Source organism: Actinia tenebrosa, unplaced genomic scaffold, assembly GCF_029948245.1.
Source record: "Actinia tenebrosa isolate PJP-AT-01 unplaced genomic scaffold, QUT_ActTen_1.0 PGA_scaffold17__23_contigs__length_9995812, whole genome shotgun sequence".
In the NCBI taxonomy this organism is placed as follows: Eukaryota; Metazoa; Cnidaria; class Anthozoa; order Actiniaria; family Actiniidae; genus Actinia; species Actinia tenebrosa.
The window spans coordinates 4,081,638-4,106,201 of NW_028292577.1; the positions used below are offsets into that span (position 1 = coordinate 4,081,638).

Genomic DNA, 24,564 nt, shown 5'->3' on the forward strand with positions numbered 1-24,564 from the left:
CATTAACCCTGCAAGATATATTAGGAAAGTGGAATGTTGGATTTGGCATGAGTCCTTATGATATGCCATAATGCAACTGAGGGTTTACGAAAAAAGATCGAACAAGGCAAGGACGTACGTACAATTATCATATAACCCGTACGGCCCTTCTCGCGCGCTCTAATGAAACCATTGGAAAAAGTCACGTGATGGGGGCCGGACGGCGTAAGCGGGCCGGAAAAATCCGTCTGGCCCTGCTCGAATCCGCGCGCTTTCTTTTTTTTAACTATTTTTATTTTCGTGAGGGTCATATGATAAAATGCTTATTGACTGAGTTAGGTCGGGCCGTACGGGAAAATATTTGGCTCTCGGTCATTTGTACGGACCTGGCTGCGCTCGGTCCAAATCACCTCATCGGCATCACCTCGAGCCAAATATTTTCCCGTACGGCCCGACCTAACTCAGTCAATAAGTACATATTCTTAAAAAATAAAGGCCGAGGCTGAGGGCGCATCGGATTTAATAACAAACCCCGATCTGTGATTCTGGAACGATGGATTTTGATTTCATATTGATTTGATATGTCCGCGGGACAGGCCTATATTTTTGAAATATAGACCTGTTACTGGACATTATTGAGGATATAATTATACAGCCGCATTACACAATGGGATTGGGGTGTGGCTGGTTATTAAACTGGTCTCTAAACACACTTTAGTAGACCCTAATTCCATCCTTTTCTTTTCTATTTGACTATTACACGTTGACTAATAATTATTTCACTGGTTAAATGCCTTCACTCTATGACAGACTGACCCTACAGACGATCAATCTTTAGTGTAACAGGCAAATAAGGATCCTAGAGGAACTCGGAACCTGCATATTTTGAACAACTTCTAGTATGTGACGTCAAAGCACAGCTCCAATTGGAGGACAAAACAAAAGGATTTCGATCTCATGAAAATTGGAAATCATCGTTATGTCCTCCAAAATGAGCTGCATTCCAATGTGCTGCTGGGAGTCTATTTGTAGTTTCGAGTTAAAATCCCTTTTCTTGAGGAAGGTTTTTTATTGGCCAGGAGGGGCGAACTTTTTAATGGGGGGAGGGGGAGGCAAGGCTTAGGGATTTGCAGTAAACTCTTTTTTAAATAAAAAACGTACCTTCCCGTACGAGCGTACAAAGAAACAATTCACTGGTTACAGCAAGGGGTTAATCATACACGGTTTAGGGGCCGACTAACCTCTCCCTTAGGCCTTCCCGTACGAACGTACAAAGAAACAATAAAATAGAAACACAACATACGTAAGGCACGTGGCGGATACCAATTTATTTACAAATATCTTGAAATTTTACATACCAGTAAAAAAAGAGAAAAGAGTCTGATTAATAACCCGACAAGACCAGGTTTCCACAAAACCTTACAATATACATGCTAGACTTATATTGGTAAAATATCGTTTTTTCTGGGTACACCATACATCTCAGGTATGCAATAGGAAATACCCCTGTGACAGACTGACACACTCTGCAACTGTACACGTTCGTCTGTAACATCACTATCAATGCTGTAATGGGGACAATAAGTTTATACGTTCTATAATTACAAGGTGTGTCCTGGGCCTAGTTGCATAAAGCTCTCTTAAGATAAAAAAGCTTAAAAACGCTTGTAAGTATTGTCTTAGGACAATGGCCTATTGTTTTGGAACAATACTTACGGATGCTCTTTATGCAACTGGGCCCAGGCCCTTAACTAAAATAAATAGCAGGCTGCTTCTTACAACATGCCAGTGAACTTATGTTCATACTCTAAGTCGGTAATAGATATAAATTAATCATAAATTACGTACGGTACCAACGAGTGATATCAAAACGTGCCTACACCTTATCAGGGTTTACAAGTTCAGTATGGCCACTTTCCACATTAATGCGTTTTGAAAACGCCGGCTCCGTCTTCGTCTCGCCAAAAATGCGTCGCAAGCTTCGTGTACACACGAAGTTGTAGTTTAGTTTAGTTTAATTTAGCCACAGGTAGCCCAAGCTTGGTTTCTGTGGTGGGGGAAAAATCCTTAAAAGGGGCTAAATTTAAAAAATAACCACACAGAGCGAATGAAGTGTTATTTCTCAATGATCAGGTAAAATTTCGAGTTTTATTTCACGTTTCAATGATTTTATTGAAATTTTTGATGAATCCCCATACATTTCCTTATAACATGACACCACAGAAACCAAGCTTGAGCTACCTGTGGTTTAGCGGTTTAACACAGCACCAAAAAAAAACTACAGTTTTCATAGCGCTTTCGTTGTCTCTACTCTGGGAATAGTTTTCAAATGTAGGCGTTTTCGATGACAATGATCAGCGTTTTCGATCGTTTTAGTGTGGAACAAGGCCAAAACGCATCGAAAAGTATGCGTTTTTATAACGAAAATGCATTAGTGTGGAAGGGGGCTAGTAGTTCGTTGTCTACGCTAGACTAGTCTCATAAATAGACTTTTTAATAGCCGTGCTTCATATGTAACGGTGTTCTTGCCAGGATGAAGACGTTCTTCTTCTAGAGGCTGTTCGATTACTGCAGGAACATTCTTTCCATATGCTGTAAATGAATGAAAAAATAATATTCAGCAAACAAATACTGGGGAAATTATAATACAGGGATACTCAGGATTTTAGAATAACTGACAACTAGAGCCGCGTTTGTATTTGAAGCTACGAAAGCTTAGATCCTCAAGTAGGGGCTCGGAAGAACAAGGTAAAATGATTCTGGGGTAGAAACGAATTTTGAATATTCTTTATTCTACGAACAAGGTGTTTGTTTCTTGAAGTTTACTAGAGTACAAACACTAAAAGTGTGCAACACTTTGCACTATGTAGTAGTAAATAGTGCTAATTAAACAATAGAAAACAATAGGATCAGCATAATTTAGCAGTATATTTAGTGGTATTTATGTTATACACTTACAGTGTTTGTACTCTAGTCTTCAATTTTATTTCAAACAATTCTTTATTCTTTTAGGAAAACTGAAATATTTTCTATTTCCTTATTTTTTAGACAAAAATTTCAATATTCCTTAGCTTTTTGGCGACATTCTTTATTCAATATTCCGCTTTTACCCCCGAACTGATGGCGGCCACACCCCTTTCGGGTTATAAGTTCATGTTCTAGAGGAATACGATGCATATATTGTATAGTAGTGTATTGTTTTATATTGTATGCATTGTCTTGTCTTCTGTTGTCGTTATATTGTTTCTAGAACATGAACGAACTACCCTTTTTTTTCTCGAACCCCCTTTCAAACTGCATTAAATAGCCATAGAACGAGACCAGATGGGAAATGGAAAAAAGAAAAATGGGAAGAAAGGGAGGAGAATGGAGGAAAAACTAAATGGAAACCAGGCAGTGGAAAAGATAAGCCTTACTTTCGCAGTGCTCCAGAAACTGGATTATTTCTTGCACCACGCTGTCACGCAACATTATCATGTGTTTAGCCTAAAAAAAAAAGGTTTTGATGAGAAACGGTACATTAAAATATGGTAGAATAACCTAGTAACAACGACACAGACTAAAGAACGACCCTAAAATAGGTCTGATCGCTATAATACAAATAGACCATATTCGTGGGATTCTACCAGCTCTCACCAGCTCACTAGATACACCGAGCTGACGAGGCCCAATACAGTTCGAAACAGCTGTCCACGGTTTCTAGTTGGGCTGACTCATTTTTTGCGCGACTTGAAGTTGTGAAAGGCCCATTGGCCCTCTTCTTCAGTCGTTTCATACAAGCCTCGTAATTTACCTATTATGTTCTTATATGATTTCCGAGCTCATCCCACACGGCTTACCGCCTCATCTCTCATTTTCGAATTCGTACATTACCGGTGTATTCCTTGATTACAGGCTCATTAACTCAGGGTTAGCCTCATTTTAGCGTCAATATATTCACAAATACCAACGGACACTTTGACATTCCACGTACCTTCAATGGAACACGTGAATATTCTGCACAAAATCGAGGGTAACCCTGAGCGACAGAGAACTCGAAACTGAAGTATTAGATAGTATAATATAGAAGTGATTGTCAGTGTATTACGTTACCATGTTTTCAATCAATGAGAGGAAACATCTTTTGGAGTAAAACCAAGTGTCTGTTCCAAGCTGTAAAAAAAAAAAAAAAAAAAAAAAGAAATAAAATCAGAAAGCCGAAAAAATAACAATTGGGATTTTTTCCAATTTTTGAGGAAAGTCTTCCTACTAAAATACATTTACGACCACTCAATGTATTCTAAAGGGGCATCACTAGAAAAACAAAATTATTGATCACATGATCAAAAAGTATAGAGAATTTGCACATGACGTTAAGGCAGCCGTGCAAGGAGGGAGGATAGAATGAATCTGGTCTAATCTGGTTTGATTACATGCGATAGAATTCAGTTTCCATGCCCCGGAAAAAAAGACTTTTTCCGGCGAGGCTGCCATCACTTTATGGTGCAAACTCTCTATAGGGACGGACCATTACATATGGGGTGGGCAAAAACCAAAAAAATAAAAATAAAAAATAAAAAATTCGAGCACAGCTTTAAAGAGTGAAAAAAAAAAAAAAAAAATTGTGCATAAGAAAAGTGCCAGGAAAAAATCCAAATTATGTCCAAAAAAAATTCCTGCACAAAATAAATTGCCCAACCCCCCCCCCCCCCCCCTCAAAAATCTAGTAAATCTTTATATACCAACCTTCTTGCTGTATGGCTCTAAACTTTTCATTATTCTTGATATTCCAAACTCATAATTTCCCTTAGCGCAATACAATGTCCTGCAATCAGCCACAAGTATAGATATAAAAAAGGAAACAAAAGAATAAAGAAAATAGAGACCAAAGAAAAAAATACGAGTAGACAGACAGACAGACAGACTTTTTTATTCGGTATCGTGTATAATAAAATACATTGACATTTTACCCGAATAAACATTAAAGATTTAAAGGTTATAATTGTTGATTTAAAGCAGTTATCATAGATTCACCTATTTAATCGAGTATACCGCAGAAACCACACACGAATTCGAATCCCCCTACCCTCCCACCCTCCCCCCACCACTAAAGAATAAAAATAAATAAATATCTTTATTTAAGTGTCTAGTCGTTCTAGTGCTTTCGCACTAATTGGGGACACTTTTCGTTCACATGCACTTCCACTACATTTAATATTCTATGCACACAACGCTCAACTCACATGTTTATTTTTACGGAGGGAGGAAACGGAGAACCCGGAGAAAACCCTCGTGGCAAGGAAGAGAACAACACATCAAACAGACTCAATAAGCCCGAAGCGAGATGATGTTTTACGCCCGTCTCTAGACTATAATCCTTTTCACACTGCTTTTGTTCTTTAATTATGACTATTGTTCCTGTATTCTCTAAGGAATCAAAAATTTTAATATGAAAGAATTTAAAAAACTATTATGGTATAGAGTCGGGGGTAAAACGTCATCTCGCTTCAGGCTTATTCACATGTGGCGACCGAAGGGCTCGAACCAGCGACCTGACCCGTTGGACTCACAGCGGTGAAAGACGATTCGTTAGCCGCGAACGCCTCCCATGTTACCCACTAACACGCTGGAGTAATAATAAGCCATAGAAAGCATGGGCATTTTCTAATATTACTTACCCAATAACAAGGTTAACTATACACAAGTGAAATATCTTTTTATCAGGTTCATCATAAGCCACTTGTTCCTGGTAACGAAGCATTCACATTTCAAGGTTTTATAAGTTTATTTGAAAACGAAGTTTCTTAATGTTGTTACACTGAGCCTTGAGGCATCACGCTTTTAGCAAGTCTCCCCCACAGCCTCTTTCAGTGTTGTCACGCAACAAAGCGTTGCGTGACGACACTGAAAGCGGCTGTGGGGGAGACTAGCTTTTAGGTTGCTACAAGTATTTAATAGGAGGATGTAACGTTAATGAACATTGCCATATTGTGCATTTTGACAATAGATTTGTCACTTTGCTTTATTGGGTTTTTCAATAGCTTTCTTGTTGGCAATTGCAATGAAAATCAACCAAGACAAATTTTGTCATCGTACCCCCCCCCCCCCCCTATATTAGTCAAACAATGTCTAGAGAGAATCAAATGAATTAAAAGTAACGTCCCATCATCGCCTTACCTCTTCTTTCTCGATTTTTCTCATAAGTTCTTCAGCCTAAAACAAACACACAGGAAATGTAATAGAACAAAACTTTTTCGTTAAATGTGACTACAACACGTTATACAAGTCAAGAAGACTTCGTTTGTTACAGCAGTTTTCATATGAGTGTGAAAAGTTCGCGGCCAAAATGTGATCGTGACTCGTCAAGGCATACGTCAGACCAACCACATTGCGCGAGAATTTACTTCATCCAATCAAATATCTGAACACGGCACGGACACGGCAAGGACACGGTCAACGCCTTAGAGGTCACAGAACTGGCCAAGTACACAGGACCGATCATTTTGTGTAAGGAAAAAATCAGCCAATCAAAATTCTAGAAAACACCGAGGTAGCGGCAAGGCACGCATTCGGCACTGAGCTTTTCACAGTCATAAGAAAAGAAGTGCTCTTATTTTTAAAATTTCCTTACGATTTTTTGTGTATAAAAAGGTTGTGTGTGGGGAGGGGGCTATAACACCATTAGCTTTCCCCCCTGCGGGCCCTGGTACTACGCTTCAAAAACCAGAAAACCAGTTTGTTGAAAGCATGGATTTTTTAACGTCAAAAGCCATCGGTTTATCAGTTATCAAGCTTTCATATAAAGCTTTCCTGTCGTATTAGGTTTCTGACGTTTAAAACATTTCAATCAATCAAAAAATAAACTTTATTTAAAGAGGGTGACGTATTAACCCAATGAGTTATCTAACTCACGGCCCTCCTATTTAGGTTATATGATTTTCTCTACGATGCTGTGATACAAGATAAACTCAAAGCAAATTTAAATCATTCGTTCCAAAAGCAATCTTACCTCTTCATTAGCACTTGTCATGATATACGAGACACACAGATTAGCCAGGACTATAGCACTCACACTTAAGATCTAAAAATTACAAAGATCTTAGTCAGTTTTTTTCTGTTATTACATTACGTTTTCTGCAATAATATTCCCTAACAATGCAAGGGGGTAAATCCAGGATTTTCACTAGGGGGTTGGTTTGAATCAGAAAGAAAATAGCTACTTCTAGCTTCTAATTAAAGGTTTGTACTTGACCTTTAGGGGGTTTGATAAAATCAAGATGATCTAATTAGGGTGATCTTGAGTTGATAACGTAGGGGGTTCAATCCTGGTTTAGGGCCGGGGGATTTAGAGGAACCCCCCACCCCCCGAAGATCTGCCCCTGCATACTACTCTTTATACCCTTGGAACTTAACCTTCTGTAAGGTGATAATTCATTAGCAAAAAACGTAAATGCACATTGAACTAGTGTACTTGCTGTCATACACACATACATTATCATAGTGCTTCTTGACTATCGGTTCATAGAAACCAACTGCTTCTTTGTACTTATTTTCCTAAAACGGAGAAAAAATAAGCATTTAAAAGATGGGTTGACACATACATATTTATGTTAGCCATTCTGAGGTTGAGAAAAAAACTGGGTCGAGTTGGGATTGAGGTACATTGTTGGGCATATTTCCAAGATGGGGACATACACCTAATTCAAATAACATTATCATCGCCAAAGGCAATAGGCGATAGGCGAAAAGCGATAGGATATTCATTCCAAGATCCAAGAATAGCTGGAATGACTTGTTTCCGCTTCTTATTCTCGTCAAGATCATGGACCTTAGTGCTGAGAGTGAGTCGATGTTATTTGTATTCAACAAAACCATTTCCAGGTTGGAATGACCTATTGCCTATCGCCTATCACCTTTCACAAAGTTTTATGAATTAGGTGTATTTCCAAGATGGCATCTATTTTATCCTCTAAAACTGCCCCACAATGCACTGCAGTGCCAACTCAACCAACAAAAACACATTTTAGCTTGAAGCTGTTGTGGTGTTCCTGACCTCACAGGAACAAGTTAACCAAGTTAGGTGAGGGTGGACCCTATTGTTGTTCCACTAAGATCATCTGGAGGTAATTAAAATAACAAAACTACAAGGTATTTACCTGCATAAAGAGAACGTGAGCAACATTGAGCTTCCATACTTTGTGCTCATTACAGAATTCCACAGACTTTCTGAATATCTGGAAGTCAGAGTGAAAAAGGATGTTAGGATGGCCTCTGAGAATAAACTGATATTATATGTTTGTTTTAATGATGAGAGATAGCTGTGTCTATCTATGATCACCTTTTCAACTTGACTGTAGTTTTCTAGTTCCCAGTATATTTTGGCTTGGGCCATGAGGACTGGTATGTACCTGGAGAAGACAACCATAAAGAATGAATGGATGAATGAACGAATGGCTGAATGAATGAAGAAATGAATGAATGAAGAAATGAATGAATGAATGAAGGAATGGATGAATGAATGAAGGAATCTATAAGCCAACTAATGAACGAACCAACTAGTAAAAAAATGAACGAATGAATGAAGGAATGAATAGGCCAACAAAAAAACGAACGAAAGAATGAATGAATAAATGAACTAACGAACGAACGTATAAATGAATAAATGAACGAATGAAAAAATTAACAAATTAACAAAAGAATGAAGGAATGAATAAATAAATAAAGGAATGAATGAATGAATCAACAAACAAACGAATATTCATTAACTATCATATGACATTTAGAACTGCGTAGGCACACCTAAACTACTTGTATGTGGTATAGACCATGTAACAAGCAATAGACCTCTTTGGCTTGGGGTAATGTTTTCCCATTTCAGACCACGTGTCATTCCCTTGAGAATAAGATTTTTTGTTTGAGCTGTATCCATATTCATGTGTCTTCTCATGTGCAACCGAGCGCAAACCTTAAACAAAGAAATAATACTCTAGGGAATGACATGTGGTCTGAAATAGGAAAATATTACGTCAGAGCCGAAGAGGTCTATTGGTGTGCAATTATACCTTTCTAAAGCCTCATCATATTCATTAACAGCTTTCTTAACAGCTTCATCATCATGGTTCTGCCTGGCTTCTTGAACCTACAACAAGAAAACAAGGTCGCAGTGTTAATGACTTACATGATTTCAGCTTGCTTATAGCGATTACCGTACATACACATGAACTGCAAAAACTTCAAGTTTTTTGTCACTTTTTAAATCATAAAACACATACAGCTGTAGTTACTGTAAATCATCCTTTGAGCCAATCCAATAAAAACAAGATTTATTTTGATCACTTTAGGCTGCGTTCATAATGTATGGCAGAGTGGGGAGGGGGGGGGGGGGGGGGGCAGGGGCAGGTGAAAATTTGAAATGCTCAGAATATTTCTTAACACCTCCCCCCTTAAAGTCATGCAAAAAAAGACGATTCCCTAAGCAAGACTTGTAGCATCTTCCAAAAATTGCGCATCCTCCCATTTTTCTGATAAAAATTTGCCCATCCCCTTTTTTCTTACCAAATTTTTCCCGTTCCCCCTCAATTTCACCTGCCCCCCTTCTGCCATACATTATGATTGCAGCCTAATGAATTTGAGCGATCCTCAATGCTTCTTTTTAAAAAGATTGGAACAGTAGAAAGTTCAGGAAATGATAACCTGAATAAAACTTTGTGGTTCGAATGTTGTCACTGTAATCATTACTGCAATTCTCATAAACATGTGAACTCTCTGTCTCCAAGTTGCACACAATTTGAATCCAAATTTTTATTTATTCGGTTCTATTTCAAAAATTCGCTTTTGGTGAAGAATTGTTCTGGATTCGCCCGGACTAGTGTGGACGGTAGGCCTAACCGAATAAATAAAAATTCGGATTCAAATTTATCCAGCATAGTGTGGACAGGGCATAAGGAATTAACCATTCAGACATACGAAAGCTGACAGTAAATTTACCTGCTTGGTGAGTTTTCTTAGCGCTTCTGTTTGTTTCGTTGCCATGTCATCAAATTTTCTGTAAGCCTGGTAAATCAAAAGTCAAAATTTGAAAATAAATTAAAATGTAGGAAAATGCATGCAAGATAATACTTTTGCATTTAAACCACCTTGTTTTGGTGGTAAAAAAACAACAACTTAATCTTAATTAATTAGTACAAGATACTCACCTCTTCTGGAGATGTTTGTTGGGTTATCAAAGCATCCAGAAAATCGTACATGTACTAGAATTATTTAATAACAATAAAAAAATAATCAAAATTTATGATAATGATTAAAAACCACAAATAAATAAATAAATAAATAATAATAATAATATACATATATATTCATTACTATTTTTATTATTATTATAACAAAAATCAATGATTTATGGCAGTAGCAATAAATTTTTCAATTAGCCAGACACTCCAGAAAATCATACATATACTAGCTAGAATTAATAACAATAAAAATAATTAAAAATAATGATAATGATTAAAAACCATAAATAAATAAAGATAAAAATTTAAAAAAATTATATGTATATATTATTATTATAACAAAAATTACTGATTTACGGCAGTAGCAATAAAGATTCATTTTTAAATTAATTATTAGGGTTTGAAACAGTAGAGAGTTCAGAAGGTTTAACTTAAAATGACATGAAAAAACTTGGTTACAGTGTTCACATTTTGAGTTCCCCCTCATTATGAAATAAAAATTAATTCTTGATTCTAAGGAGTATCAAAAAAAAAAAAAAAAAAAAAAAAATTGAAAATTATTTGTTAGCCTAAGTAATTAGATTACTCACAGGTTGTAGATATTTGTATGTCAGTTGAGCATTCTCAGCAAGAACATCTGCAGCCAGGTCATAATACTGTTGAAGTATTAAGTAAACACATCAATGTTGGTCCCACACATTTCGAAAAGATAAAGATAAGAATGACTGAAAAAATACCAGCACCAAGCTGGCTCAGTTGGTTGAGCATCGAACTGGCGAGTGGGAAGTCATGGGTTCATTAGCCCCGACAAGAGGCAAGATCAAGTAAGGGTCTTAAAATAACAAAAGGAGAAAGTACTGCCTTTGTAATAGGCCCATTGCAGTTAACGGTCACGTGTCTGTACTGGTGAGAAATTTTATTTATTTCTTTTAAATCAGTGATTCTTTTTATCTACTTTTATTAAACTCATTAATAATTCATGAGGAAAACACAACAGAAATCTTGACCGTGAAGAGTTCTGTAAATCAGATACAGAATCCTGTTCATTTGCATAAACTTTAAGATGGATTTTCTTGGTCAGATTCACTTTTATCTTGAAAATTTTAGAGAAACACAAAGGAACTAACCTAGATGTTTGATAAGTAATCTACAGTATTTGTGTCCGTGTTGTATCCAATATACAACATGGCCTGCACTCATACTGTATATATTACTTAAAGAACTGAATGAAACGATGTGTATCCAGTGTGTCACGAAATGCAGTTTTATTACGATCTCTCGAAACAGGTTGTAGAAAGTGTGTTTGCTCACCAGTATATTTCACCCATGGGAATCAAGATGTTCATTCATTTGCTCTCAGTGAATTAATCAGCATGTGATTACTGAGCTGCAAAGGGCCTATTACATCTACAAATGGTATTATAACTATCAAGTGGCTGGGATGAGTACTTTTAATGTCAGTCCCGTCTCTCTGTCTCTATACACTTCATCATTACTAACCAATATTGGAGGGACTTAAAAAAAATACTGAGCATACATAATGACCACCCCAAGCGCCTAATCTTCATACTAAAATAACCACCTCTCATAAATTCATATAGATAATAAGAATGGAAAAGATTGCAAAACTTAAAGAGAATGTGAACTCACCTGGTACTTTGCATACAGAAGCAGTAGGTTACCAAAGGTTTCTGGAAAATAAGAAGTTAACAAATATTATAAGGTTATGAAAAGAAAAAAGAATTCTATCTGTAGATATATGGCATGATATTATTTATGAGAACTCAACACTGCTATATTATGTCAATCGTGAGAAATACTACCTGGAGGAAATGGATTCTGCTGCAGAAGAAACTGGAGTTTTTCAAATCCCTAGGAAATGAAAATGAAATTAATTATCAACAAATATTTACATTAGACACAGTGTTTGTATGCTGGTACGCTTATCGATCTATTATCAAGCCTCTCATGAAAATCAAGCCTCATGAAATCCCTAGAAAAATTATTTAAACCTTTTACTGTATCACTGCGAATTTTTGTACATTACTTTATTATTGTACATTTTCAAATTTATACCACTGGTAATGTATTAATAATAAGTTGAATTATCATATGGTCCGTACGGCCCTGCTCGCGCGTTCTAATAAAACCATTGGAAAAAGTCACGTGATGGGGGCAGGACGGGTTGACGTAAGCGGGCCGGAAAAACCCGTCCGGCCCTGCTCGAATCCGCGCGCTTTCTTTTTTTAATCATTTTTATTTTCGTAAGGGTCATATGATAAAATGCTGCGCTTGGTCCGTACGACATGACCTCGAGCCAAATATTTTCCCGTACGGCCCTCCCACTCAGTCAATAAGTACATAAATAGACCTCTTGACCTTAGGTGTAGTGGTTCCACATTTCAGATCATATGTCATTCTCTTGGGAATGTGTGGTTCTAGGAAATATCCATACTCGACCAAGGAGGAAAATGAAATTTGGGGGGAGGGGGGTCAGAGGAAAAATAACAAGATTTGTATGGAAGTCAATTGGAAATTCCAGAGGCGTGGGGGGAACTTTCTTCAAATTTCCTCCTGTCAGTGGTAGGTATGGAAATTTTCTTGAACCACACATTCAATAAGATTCTTGGTTTGCATTTTATCATTATTATTATTATTATTATTATTATTTCTATTACTACTTAATATTTTTATTATAGATATTTATTCTTTAGCTCACTCAAACTAGCACTTGTGTGCTATCATATTTAGTGAGAATAAATAAAGATTTATTATTATTTTATTATTATTATTAGTATATGTAATAGGACTCCATGCTGTCCCATTAAATATAATTGGACGAGGAAAATTCCGAGGACTTCCAAAATTGGATGAGGCCATAGGCCGAGTCCAATTTTGCAGTCAGAGGAATTTTTCGAGTCTAATTATTTCTTGAATGGGGAGCATGAAATCCCATTACCTATTAATTATATAGCTGCCTAATTAATCCCATATCAACAAGACCTGTCCAATTAGTATATGTAATAGGACTCCATAATTGGACGAGAAAAATTCCGAAGACTGACAAAATTGGATGAGGCTGTAGGCCGAGTCCAATTTGGCAGTCAGAAGAAATTTTCAAGTCTAATTATTTCTTGATTGGGGAGCATGAAATCCCATTACCTATTAATTATATAGCTGCCTTATTAATCCCATATCAACAAGACCTGTCCAATTAAGAAAATAATTGGACAGTTACCTATATGGGATTAATGAGAAGCTGTATTATAATAGTAATAATAATAATAATAATAATAATAACTATTATTATTATTATTATTATTATCAATATTCATGTGTCTTCTCCATGTACAATGGCAAGCAAAAAATGATACTCTAGAGAATAACATGTGGTAGGAAATGAGAAAACACTATATCCGGGTCTATTGCTATCTATTTGTAAAACCTGGTTAAATGCTTTATGACGACTTGGCCTTTTTACCTGTGTGGGTTGTGCCTCCATGTTCATCAGTGCTTGATTGTGTAGTGTCACAGGATCTAGCTCCTAGAAAACATTAGTTGTATAATTATGATGGTAATCTTTTGTGATGATGTTTCATCATTTAGTTTTGCAAACCAGAACAACGGAAGATTATTAAAATTCAAAAATTTTGCTGCTAATATTTTGTCTAAATACTCTAACACTATTGGATAATTTGTAGAAAATTTGTCGAGGTGGCTTTGGTTGGAGTAGACACACTATAACTAAATTTATCATTTAACCATAAATAGTAGGTGCCAAGAGGAAAGGTTAATACTCATTTCCATTGGCTTATGTAGGCAAGGTAATAGAAGGGTGAAGATAAGTTCACTCTTAGGGGAGCTAGGATGGCGTGGTGGTAAAAACACTCGCCTCTCACCTCTGAGGTCCAGGGTTCAAATCCCAGCCACCCCATGTGAGCTTAGTTGGTTGTTTTTTTCTGACTCTGAGGGTTTTTCCGGTCCTCCCGTTTTTCCTCCCTCCTCTCAAATCAACCCTAACTAATTCAAACTGGTTAGAGCTGTGCTCCAGGGTCATACTTGGACTGTATAGCGGCTGCCCCAGAGGTGCCTTCACATGCTTTCAGTTCGACACTTCGCCACTACTGTACTTGCGGTGGTGATAAGCGATGACAAGTTTTTTTCTTCCATCCACCCCTGGGGTTTTGCATTCAATTATTTAGTTATACTGCAACAGTTTGTCATTACAGTAAGGTCTCTTCCTTGAGTTGATGGTTTTTGATTTTATGCTTCCTGAAGACTATAAACAATTAATTACTATAATTATCATTTACCTCCTCTGATCTTGGTGGCATGTCTGTCAAAGCTTCTTGTGCAGCCTCAACTGAAATATTGAAAAATTAAGTTATTTATTTAAGGTGGCTCTAAGGTGTTTTTAGGTGAGCATTGCGTCATGCCATAAAAAGGTCTTTCACAAATGCTATCTTGATTTACAAGGAACTCCAAACCTGTACTGCCATTAAAAAGTTAGCAGACATTTTTCATTATAGAATGTTATTGACAAGATATAAATGGATTCAGCAATATTGGAAAATTTCATTTTCAGTAAGATTTAACATTATTTTAGATTTTTTATTCATCAATTTTGTTGCTTTCTCTGTCATGTGAAAGAAATTAACCAGGTAAACTTATATGAAGTTTTGAAAACCTCCATAAGATTGCGAAAAACTAAGAAAATTTTATTACTTTTTATTGATGGAATGGCCTTCATTGTTTTTGCCGTAGCCTTGCTATGGTAACATGATACAGTGTATGTGGTCAAGTTAAATGAAATTAAAGCAATTTTGGCTCATGGTCTTTGAGGGGTTTATGACGACTTTTTATTTAGATTAATTCTTACTGTAAGTTAATTTCAATTTTTTTTTGTTTTGTTTGTAAAAATAATGCAAAAACATAATGTCATTTTTTAATGCCATTTTGGTCTGGCGTTTGCAAAATGGTGATGTTTTGAATTTGAGCCTCCAACTTCAAAAAATCCTGGCTATTCTCCTGCTGACGTATCAAGCATAGCTGTATCATGCATCATGCCAATAGCCATGAATTCCATTACCCATTGTTTCTGGACTTTTAAAAGCTGATGGAGCCTCATTAGTGCACAAACATACTAGCATTACTGACCGTAGATCATGACAAGAATGTCTCTTGTTGGAAAAAGAACTTACAATTTTTCAATTGATATTCTATGGCAGCTTTCAAGTTAAATGCTTCTATCAGTGCTGTCTGTTGTAACACCTGATAAAATTAATAGGTATCAATCCAATGTTAAATGTCAAAACTCTTATAATCATATTACGAAAATGTACTTTGTCTATTAGATGAACTTTAAACGATACATTAAACAATATGTTGTGCATTTTCCTATCAGGGACAATGTTTTTTTGAGTTCCTTTCAGCTGGAGACATATGATCAATAATTTCAATTAACCTACTTTCCATAGCTCATCAATAAATACATTAAACATGTGGTTGCAAGATGAGTGATAAATTGGATAATTCCTTATCCAGTGGATAAATTTCTTGGATAACACCAGTATGTAAAGTGTAGGAATTGTGGGAATTTTAACATAATCAAATGGCAAGCCACAGGTGAGCCATTAACTCTATGTACAGGTTTCAATAACCCATTCTCTGTCTGAAACTGGAGTACTAGATGCATGCTTAAATACTGAGTACATTACCTTAGTGTTTCCAACACTGCGTACTTCTATACCCTCTGTTGTCATACCAACACTAAGTTCTATGTAAACAGGAAATTACCACATTAATTTATAAGTTTCGCAATATGAATATGTAAGAGTCTAAAACAATCCCTGAAAAATAATCAATTCTTGAAAATTATTTTGCATAATAATTAATATATAATTTAATGCTATATGTACGTAAAATAAACTCATGACCCTAAGCTAAAGCTATAACAGCATAACAGCGAACAGGAGAAGTTGAAACAGACATAGAGATTCTTAAGGATGGGACCAATAGACCTCTTCGGCTCTGACGTAATGTTTTCCCATTTCAGACAACACGTCATTCCCTAGAGTATCATTTCTTTGTTTAAGGTTTGCGCTCGGTTGCACATGAGAAGACGCATGAATATGGATACAGCTCAAACAAAGACAATATGGATACAGCTCAAACAAAGAATCTTATACTCAAGGGAATGACATGTGGTCTGAAATAGGAAAATATTACCCCAAGCCCAGGAGTCTATTTCACCTCTACTAGCTCTGATGGCCACACACTAACCAACTGAGCTATACCTTTTCTTTTTTACCTTTACCCCAATTTACTCAAGAAAACAATCTTTACTGTTGCTCTAATGAGATAAATCATTATATGATTATTATTAGCTGATTAGCTAACCTGGATGTTCCCTTATTCCTTTCTCTATGATATCTGCAATATGTTTGAGTGCTGGGGCATATTGCTTGAGGTGGTAATAGCACAATGCAATACTGTACGACAAGTCTAAAAGGAAAAAATATAGCACACGATTATGTTAAACATCAATAATTTCTCTGGAAATTTTTTTATGATATGAACATTATAATAGCAACAACAACAAGAATCGGCCCTGAGTAATCATTATAGCAACAACAGCAGCAGCTACGACATTCCATAGCAGGCTGCAACATCAGCCCAAACAACCATAAAAGCAACAACAACAACAACAATAAAAAGAGATAACTAGCTAAAAACAACAATAAATAGCAGCAGCAATGACAGCAAGCAGTAGCAGCAACTGTAGCATGCAACAGCAACAAGAAAAGGAGCAATTACAGCACCAACAGCAGCAGCAACATTCCATACAAGGCTGCAACATATCAGCTTAAACAACAATTAATAAAAGCAACAACTGATAACTTACAATAAATACGGTCGACTCTCCCGTAAGCGACCACCCCTGGACCAGGAGAAAGTGGTCGATTACTAGAGAGTTAACACAGGAAGCCCAAACAATGGGAATCCCAACACAGGAAGGCTAAACCATTTATAATTTGTAACTCACGTGTTAAAACTACTGTGTAATAACAATTTAACTGTTTTAATCGAAGCTTTGAATGTGCTATATGTTTACATTACTGTAATTGCCAATATTTCGTCGGGTTTTTAACACCCGATGACTCTATGTTCTCACCATTACTGGCTCTTGGGCGGTCGCTTACGGGAGAGGAACAACAATGAAAAATTCCAAAATTTTAACTCCAAAGGTGGTCGCGTGGTCGCTTACGAGAGTGGTCGCTTACGAGAGTGGTCGCTTATGAGAGGTCGTTCAAAGAGAGTTGATTGTAGGAGCAGCAACAATAGCAGTAGCATGCAGCAACAGTCACAACAAGCAGTTAAGACTATACTGTAGTAACAACAAATAACACCAGTGCTAATTTTATTGCAAATAGCTACTGTACAGATAAATCAAAATCCCCTTTATACCTGGCTGGTAACCAAGGATATTCATTGCTGTCTGGAATTTTTGACATGCTTCATGGTATTGCTTTTCCTATCAAAAGTGAGAAAAACCATTAGACTGTTGATTTGCTTAATATTATTATAATTAGTAGGCACATCATTCAGTGGGCCAGCCAGCCAATCAAAATTTCATAAAATATTTTTATAGATATTAAATAGAACATTAGTGATTTAGTGGGATAGGAATTATATTAAAAAACAAAAGAAGATCACTGAAGCTGAGCTTTTTCTTTTGTCTTTTAATGTATTCCTTTCTCACTAAATTACTAATGTTCTAATATCATATGACAACGTTCTTGCAAGTAGGTGTATATATAATAAGCAAATGTAATATATATATAGGTACTCCATGCTGTCCAATTAAGAAATAATTGGAAGAGGAAAATTCCGAGGACTTCCAAAATTGGATGAGGCCGTAGGCCGAGTCCAATTTGGCAGTCAGAGGAATTTTTCGAGTCTAGTTATTTCTTGATTGGGGAGCATGAAATCCCATTACCTATTAATTATATAGCTGCCTAATTAATCCCATATCAACAAGACCTGTCCAATTAAGAAAATAATTGGACAGTTACCTATATGGGATTAATGAGAAGCTGTATAATTAGATATATAATAAGATTTATAATCATAGAAAAATCTATAAATATGATCCAGTGGATAAAATAATGTATTGGGTAACAGCACCGACTTATCCACTGGATAAGGATTTATCCATTGGATAGCACTATCTACATGTACCCTTCGTACGACTGGGCCCAGAGTTGGAAAAAAAAACAATATTTAGTTGTTTGGATACTTAATTTAACTTAATTAAATTAAGGCGAGATAAACTAACCTTAAACAGCAAACAACCAAGGTTAACTTCTGTGTCAGGATCCTCATTAGAACATTGTTCAACCATACTCTAGAAATTGAATCCAGATTGAAAATATAATGTTGGTGATAAATATTCAATAATGGCAATATTGGTTGACTAAATTATTATTAATAATAGTAGATGTTAACAGGTAAATAATAATAATTTCCAATTTATATCAGTCAGAACAGCTGTAATTCATTATTTATTGCTCATATCTCTCAAAATCTAGCTGTATTGAGGCATTAATTTGCAATATATTTATCAATGATTGCATTATTATTAATTATTTTTAGTACATTAATCTTACCTTTGCTCCTTGTAGGTCTTCTTCTTCATATTTAATGGCAGCTTGAAGTTTTAAAACCTAAAAACAAATATTATATCATTAGAGTACTTTATTGCATTCAATTTTTTCCTTAGTATTCAAGGAGTATATTTCAGTGAAGCCAACGATTCAGATTCAGAGTTATGACCTAGAGTACAAATATTGTAAGACAATTCACCTTTTCGGCGCTAGCCGTCATGGGGTATAAATTGTTTTAGATTGTGTTACAGTCACCAAAAAATTCCTGACATTGTTCTTGAATTTCCGTACAAATGTACTGACTCTAAATGAACTATTTACTTGGTTAATGTTTAGTTAGTTCTCTAAATACAAGTAAATAATCATTTTTCTAGCTTGATTGAAGCTTTTATTACTGCTGTTAAGATAGCTAACTAAAGAAATCTACCTAAATTATCTTTTTAAAGTCAGTGAATTTATTGTATGGGAATTGGAGAACGATGTCTGAACTTTTTGGTGACTGTAACACAATCCAAGCTGGCGCCGAAAAGGTGAATGGACCCTTCTCAAAAAGAACTTGGATTCAAGGCTAAAATAAAAACTCAAAATGAATCATACTTTTTCTCTATGGAATGTAATTCTCTTGCAATTGCATGTTAGCCTTGCATTCAAGGCAGTTTTAATAAGGGTCCATTTTACTTGTCCAGACATTCTTCTAGTGCATAGACACAAAAGATCATACTGAGCAGACTTTGTTTACTAATGAGGCCTTTCTGACCTCGCTTCCATTCAATTGTCCCTAGTCCCAGCTGCATTTGGCAGCCATTTGAGAAAGGTGTATGCCATACATAATTGTTCTTTACTGAGAGAGAGTGTACAACTAGTTGGTTGGGTTATTGATATTGCTTTTATAACTAAAATGTATAATGAATCAATCTGTCACTCTGTCAGATGGAAGTTGATATTTAAACAACGATTTGATATGACATTGTATTACCTTGTACTGGTAAGTAGGGTTTTCTACTTGAAAGGTTGCTTTTGTAGCATCTGCGTATGAGAATGCTTTGTATAAAGCCTGAAATAAAGATAATAATAAAACAAAATTGTTCTTAAGTTTTATGATTTAAAAAACACTAAACACATCAAATACACTAAACTACATCAAATGTGAATGAATGGCATAACATGAAAGGGGAGAAAAGGAGGGAATAACATGAACATTAAAACTTCAGATTGATGAATTGCTGTAGTGGTGGGTGGATGGATGGAAGGATGGAAGGATAGATGGATGGATGGATGGATGGATGGATGGATGGATGGATGGAGGGAGGGAGGGAGGGAGGGAAGGAGGGATGGATGGATGGATGGATAGAGGGAGGGAGGGAGGGAGGGAAGGAGGGAGGGATGGAGGGAGGGATGGATGGATGAATGAAGGGGTGAATGGAGAATGCAAAGCATGCAGTAGAAGCTTTAAATTCTGGCATAAAATTATAAAGTCGGAACTACACCCAAAAAAACTTTCAGCCGAAGTCTACCAAGATATTAAAAATGAAACTAAAAAAGCCTTTTGGAGCATAAAAATTAAAACTACTTTAGAACAACTCGGATTGGGGATAATTTGGATGAAACAAAAGGAACTTTCTCCAAGATGGTATGAATATGGAAAAATAATAACCCAAAGAATATATGACATTGAGAGGCAAATTTTATGGAGTAATCTCCACAATGATGAAAGAAAAGACGACAGACATAAAAATGAACTCAGAGTCTTTCGTCAGTTCAAAACGGATTATAACTTTGAAGAATATTTAAGTCAAGTCACCAATATTAAGCACAGAGTGGCGCTTACAAAATTAAGAATTAGTAACCATAAGCTTGAAGTAGAAACGGGGAGGTATAAGAGGCCTTATCTCATTTACGATGAAAGGATTTGCCCAGTGTGTAAGTCGGGAGTAGAAAACGAAAAACACTTTCTAGTTTGGTGTCCACTATATGACTCTCATAGAAACGACTTAAGAGAGTTCATAGAAAAAAACACCAGCATTAATTTCAACAATATGAGCGCTGACAGTCGTTTTATGTTCTTAATCAATTCAAAATCAGCGTCTCTACAAAGAGCCATATCAGCATACATTCATCAATGTATGCTGATATGTGAAAATGAATTAAGAAAATTACCTAATACATAGTATATATATATACCTATAATATATTTGGAATCAAACACTCATGTACTATTAGTATAAGGTGCCAAATAAAATTGTATTGTATTGTATTGTATGGAGGGAGGGAGGGAGGGAGGGATGGATGGATGGTTGTCAGATGACTGCCCATTGTTTCAAGCCCTGTATTTCAGAGTACAAAATACCTGAGCATGATAAAGCTTGTACTCATCAACTTCAGGGTGTATCTCGGTTAACTGACCATAACTGCAAAATAAACACTTTAGTTATTCAAAGTCTGATGAAGGGCAATGCAAAATTTAAGACTAAGAGATATTCACTAGATATAGAAATCAGACAAAAGAATCTTATTCATATTTTGAGAATACCACACTCTCACCTCTGGGGTCTCACCTCTGGGGTCTCACCTCTGGGGTCCCACCTCTGGGGTCCCACCTCTGGGGTCTCACCTCTGGGGTCTCACCCCTGGGGTCTCACCTCTGGGGTCTCACCTCTGGGGTCTCACCTCTGGGGTCTCACCTCTGGGGTCTCACCTCTGGGGTCCCACCTCTGGGGTCCCACCTCTGGGGTCCCACCTCTGGGGTCCCACCTCTGGGGTCCCACCTCTGGGGTCCCACCTCTGGGGTCCCACCTCTGGGGTCTCACCCCTGGGGTCTCACCTCTGGGGTCTCACCTCTGGGGTCTCACCTCTGGGGTCTCACCTCTGGGGTCTCACCTCTGGGGTCTCACCTCTGGGGTCCCACCTCTGGGGTCCCACCTCTGGGATCCCACCTCTGGGGTCTCAGGTTCAATTCCTGGACACTGCATCATAATAATCGAGTTTTTTGGTAACACTAAATTTCAACCCAATTTGTGTTGGCCATGCCCTCACTTGTATCATCCCTAAGTGGGGATTCAGGGGTCTTTTAGAGTATCGATAAGATTGAAGGTTTTATGACAGAATAAAGGCTTTTGCACCATCTCATGATAGCAGCCATGGCCCAAGAAGAGAGTCATTGTCCTCTGGGAATTGAATTATTTCTCATGTAAATAAAATTAGACCGTATTAAATGTTTTCTGCCTCCTCTCATGGCTGCCATCATGTGATGGTGCAGAACCTCTGTATCACTGGGATTCTGCTGATTGGCCCTTACCAATCTGATGCGGCTTCAAAATTCTGCACTTGAAAATAACAATATCCCAACAAAGAGAGGGCAGCTCTAGACTGTAAAAACAAAAGATATTATTATCCCTTTTATCATCAATACTACTGTATGACTATATTCACTGGACTATAAACTTCTTACATACACTTAATTCAATAAAGTTAGTCACCTGAGAAGCTATAAAGCTGAGGCCGACAAGGATTATGGGTAGATACATTTTACATGTTTCAACCAATTTGATAATCTGTTGATGGACTTGCGTGCGCATCTTACCAGTAACAGTCTCACCTCTTCTGAGCATTCTCAAGCTGCAGTTTGTATCATAAAAGCTTTACTTGTTTGAAATGAATTGTTTCCCATGATCCTCAGTGATCTCAGCTTTCTAGGTTTTTGGTGACTAACTTTATTGAAATAAGTATACACACACACAAAAAAAAAACTAAAAAATATTATATAATTTTCTATATTTTTATTTATACTTAAAAATTAAAAAAATAAGACAAGTCCTTAATAACCCAGAAACAGTATATGTATATCATGCAACCCATTCATTGAACCCCTCTTTGTGCTTTTGTAGATTCATTCTATTAGGACCTATAGATATAATTATTACCAAGCAAAACATGAAATGTACATACTATCGCTAGTAAAAATACATGTGTATCAAGTACTTTAGGTCAACATCACTTATTTATTTATTTATATTTATTTTTATTTTTTACTTTTTAATAGTAATCAAGCAATTATCAGGGTGACAATTACTGTACACTGTACCTTTGGATGATTTTCAAGTTCTGTGCTTAGAATTTGTATTGCTTCATTAAACTTCTGGCTCTTAATCTAAAATATAAATGAATATCACCATGATTTTACATTTCAACAACCATGATTCATTGTTAGTATTACTTTTTCACATTTTTCTCTGCTTGACTGAATAGAATACACTAACTACCTGTAAAGCAAAACAAATTTGTCAGGACTAAAGATTATTAGCAATGGCATGATTGTGATTACTCTTTATCTACATGTACTGTAGTACTTATACTGAAGTAAATGACCACTATATATCATGCAATCCATGTCACTGCTTCATATAAGATACATCTTTAATTATATTTTTTTACATTAACAGAGACTGCACATAAATACAATATAGGTATACAGTTACCGGCATATTGCAAAGAAATGGTGGGTAAGGTACGAATCAAAAGGCTTGCCATGATATTTTAGATTACATAAACATGTATATCACCGCAGTGCTTTTTAATACTGTAGCAGGCATAGAATCATTGTTGTGATGCAGTAGATTTTGACAGATTTCAATTGAAGTGTTTCCATTACATTTGGAATGTCTTTGAAAACTTTGTTTTTTTCTGACAATGCCACGGAAATGCCATGATTCACATCCAGCAAAGTCAATAACATTTCTTATACCACCAACACAAACATATGCATTATATCTTTAATCATGTTTTCTACTCATGGTGATGGGTTGCAAAACAGTGCATGGAGCTGATCATTATACATCCCCCATCTTGTCTGGCATACAAAAATTACCGGCACCCTCAGAAGTATCATCCTTTTAATCGGTAAAAGTTTATCATTCTTCAAAGATTCAAGATAATAATGAATAACTGGAGGGTGCTTTACAGGGCCGGGTACGTATACAGTACATGGCTTACAGTACATGGCTTATACACAAGTATAAGACTCTGGCGAAAAGATTAAGAGTGTTAACGTTTTAAAAAAAATACTTTGTACACATATGACTTCAAAGTACATGTCTTACAACTTCAAAATACATGTCTTTTAATACAAAATAGTTTGTGAAAGACGAAATATAAAGAAAAGAAAAGAAATCTCACAGGCGACATAATACTACTGCCAGGCAACCAATCCAAACAAACACGAATGATCGAAGAAAACACTACTTACCAAGCTGTAAACCGTTACTGTGTACTCTCCTTCCTTGGCATTAGCAGCTGCCATAGTTCTAACGTATTTTATTTCTCACAATTCGTCAAAAACGATTTATTTTTCTCACATTTTCGAAAAACATTGAAGTCTTATTTTTCAGTATAAAATTTTCGAGGTCCCGGATATTTTGAGCCCACAGTAGAACAGGCCAGAGGATTTCGGTAAAGTCCAATCTCCTTCGTTCACTATCAGGAACGCCTGTTATACAATACAATACAATAATCTTTATTTAGAGAGGGTAACACTTAACAGTCAAGATAACTGATCAACTAGTGGCTCTCATGCATATTCTTCGTTTGCAATAGACGTCATAGCCGCTATGTTGGAAGAATTTGACAAAAGATTTTTCAATGACTTCTTTTGCTATATCTTCCAACAAGGCAGACATCCCTTTTGTTATTGTGCTCTCTTGGGATTGATTGCAAAC

The 24,564-nt window shown here is 36.3% G+C and overlaps 1 protein-coding gene across 1 annotated transcript; it reads right to left on the bottom strand.

The window, feature by feature from the left end:
- Positions 1 to 1,283: 1,283 nt before the first annotated feature.
- LOC116295379 (intraflagellar transport protein 70A) lies at positions 1,284 to 24,244 on the bottom strand. The gene is made up of 29 exons (XM_089031891.1): positions 24,096 to 24,244; positions 22,935 to 23,000; positions 22,149 to 22,219; positions 21,201 to 21,261; positions 19,830 to 19,907; positions 18,857 to 18,913; positions 18,526 to 18,594; positions 17,655 to 17,721; positions 16,587 to 16,691; positions 15,905 to 15,963; positions 15,389 to 15,458; positions 14,501 to 14,550; positions 13,669 to 13,731; positions 12,011 to 12,059; positions 11,838 to 11,878; positions 10,778 to 10,843; positions 10,155 to 10,208; positions 9,946 to 10,011; positions 9,021 to 9,097; positions 8,297 to 8,366; positions 8,115 to 8,192; positions 7,450 to 7,512; positions 6,968 to 7,039; positions 6,136 to 6,171; positions 5,637 to 5,704; positions 4,705 to 4,783; positions 4,072 to 4,131; positions 3,396 to 3,465; positions 1,284 to 2,571 (listed from the first exon to the last, which is right to left on the bottom strand). Exons 1-29 carry the CDS (start codon positions 24,147 to 24,149, stop codon positions 2,447 to 2,449), a joined length of 1,944 nt encoding a protein of 647 aa, XP_088888017.1. The 5' UTR covers positions 24,150 to 24,244; the 3' UTR covers positions 1,284 to 2,446.
- Between the last annotated feature and the right edge of the window lie 320 nt (positions 24,245 to 24,564).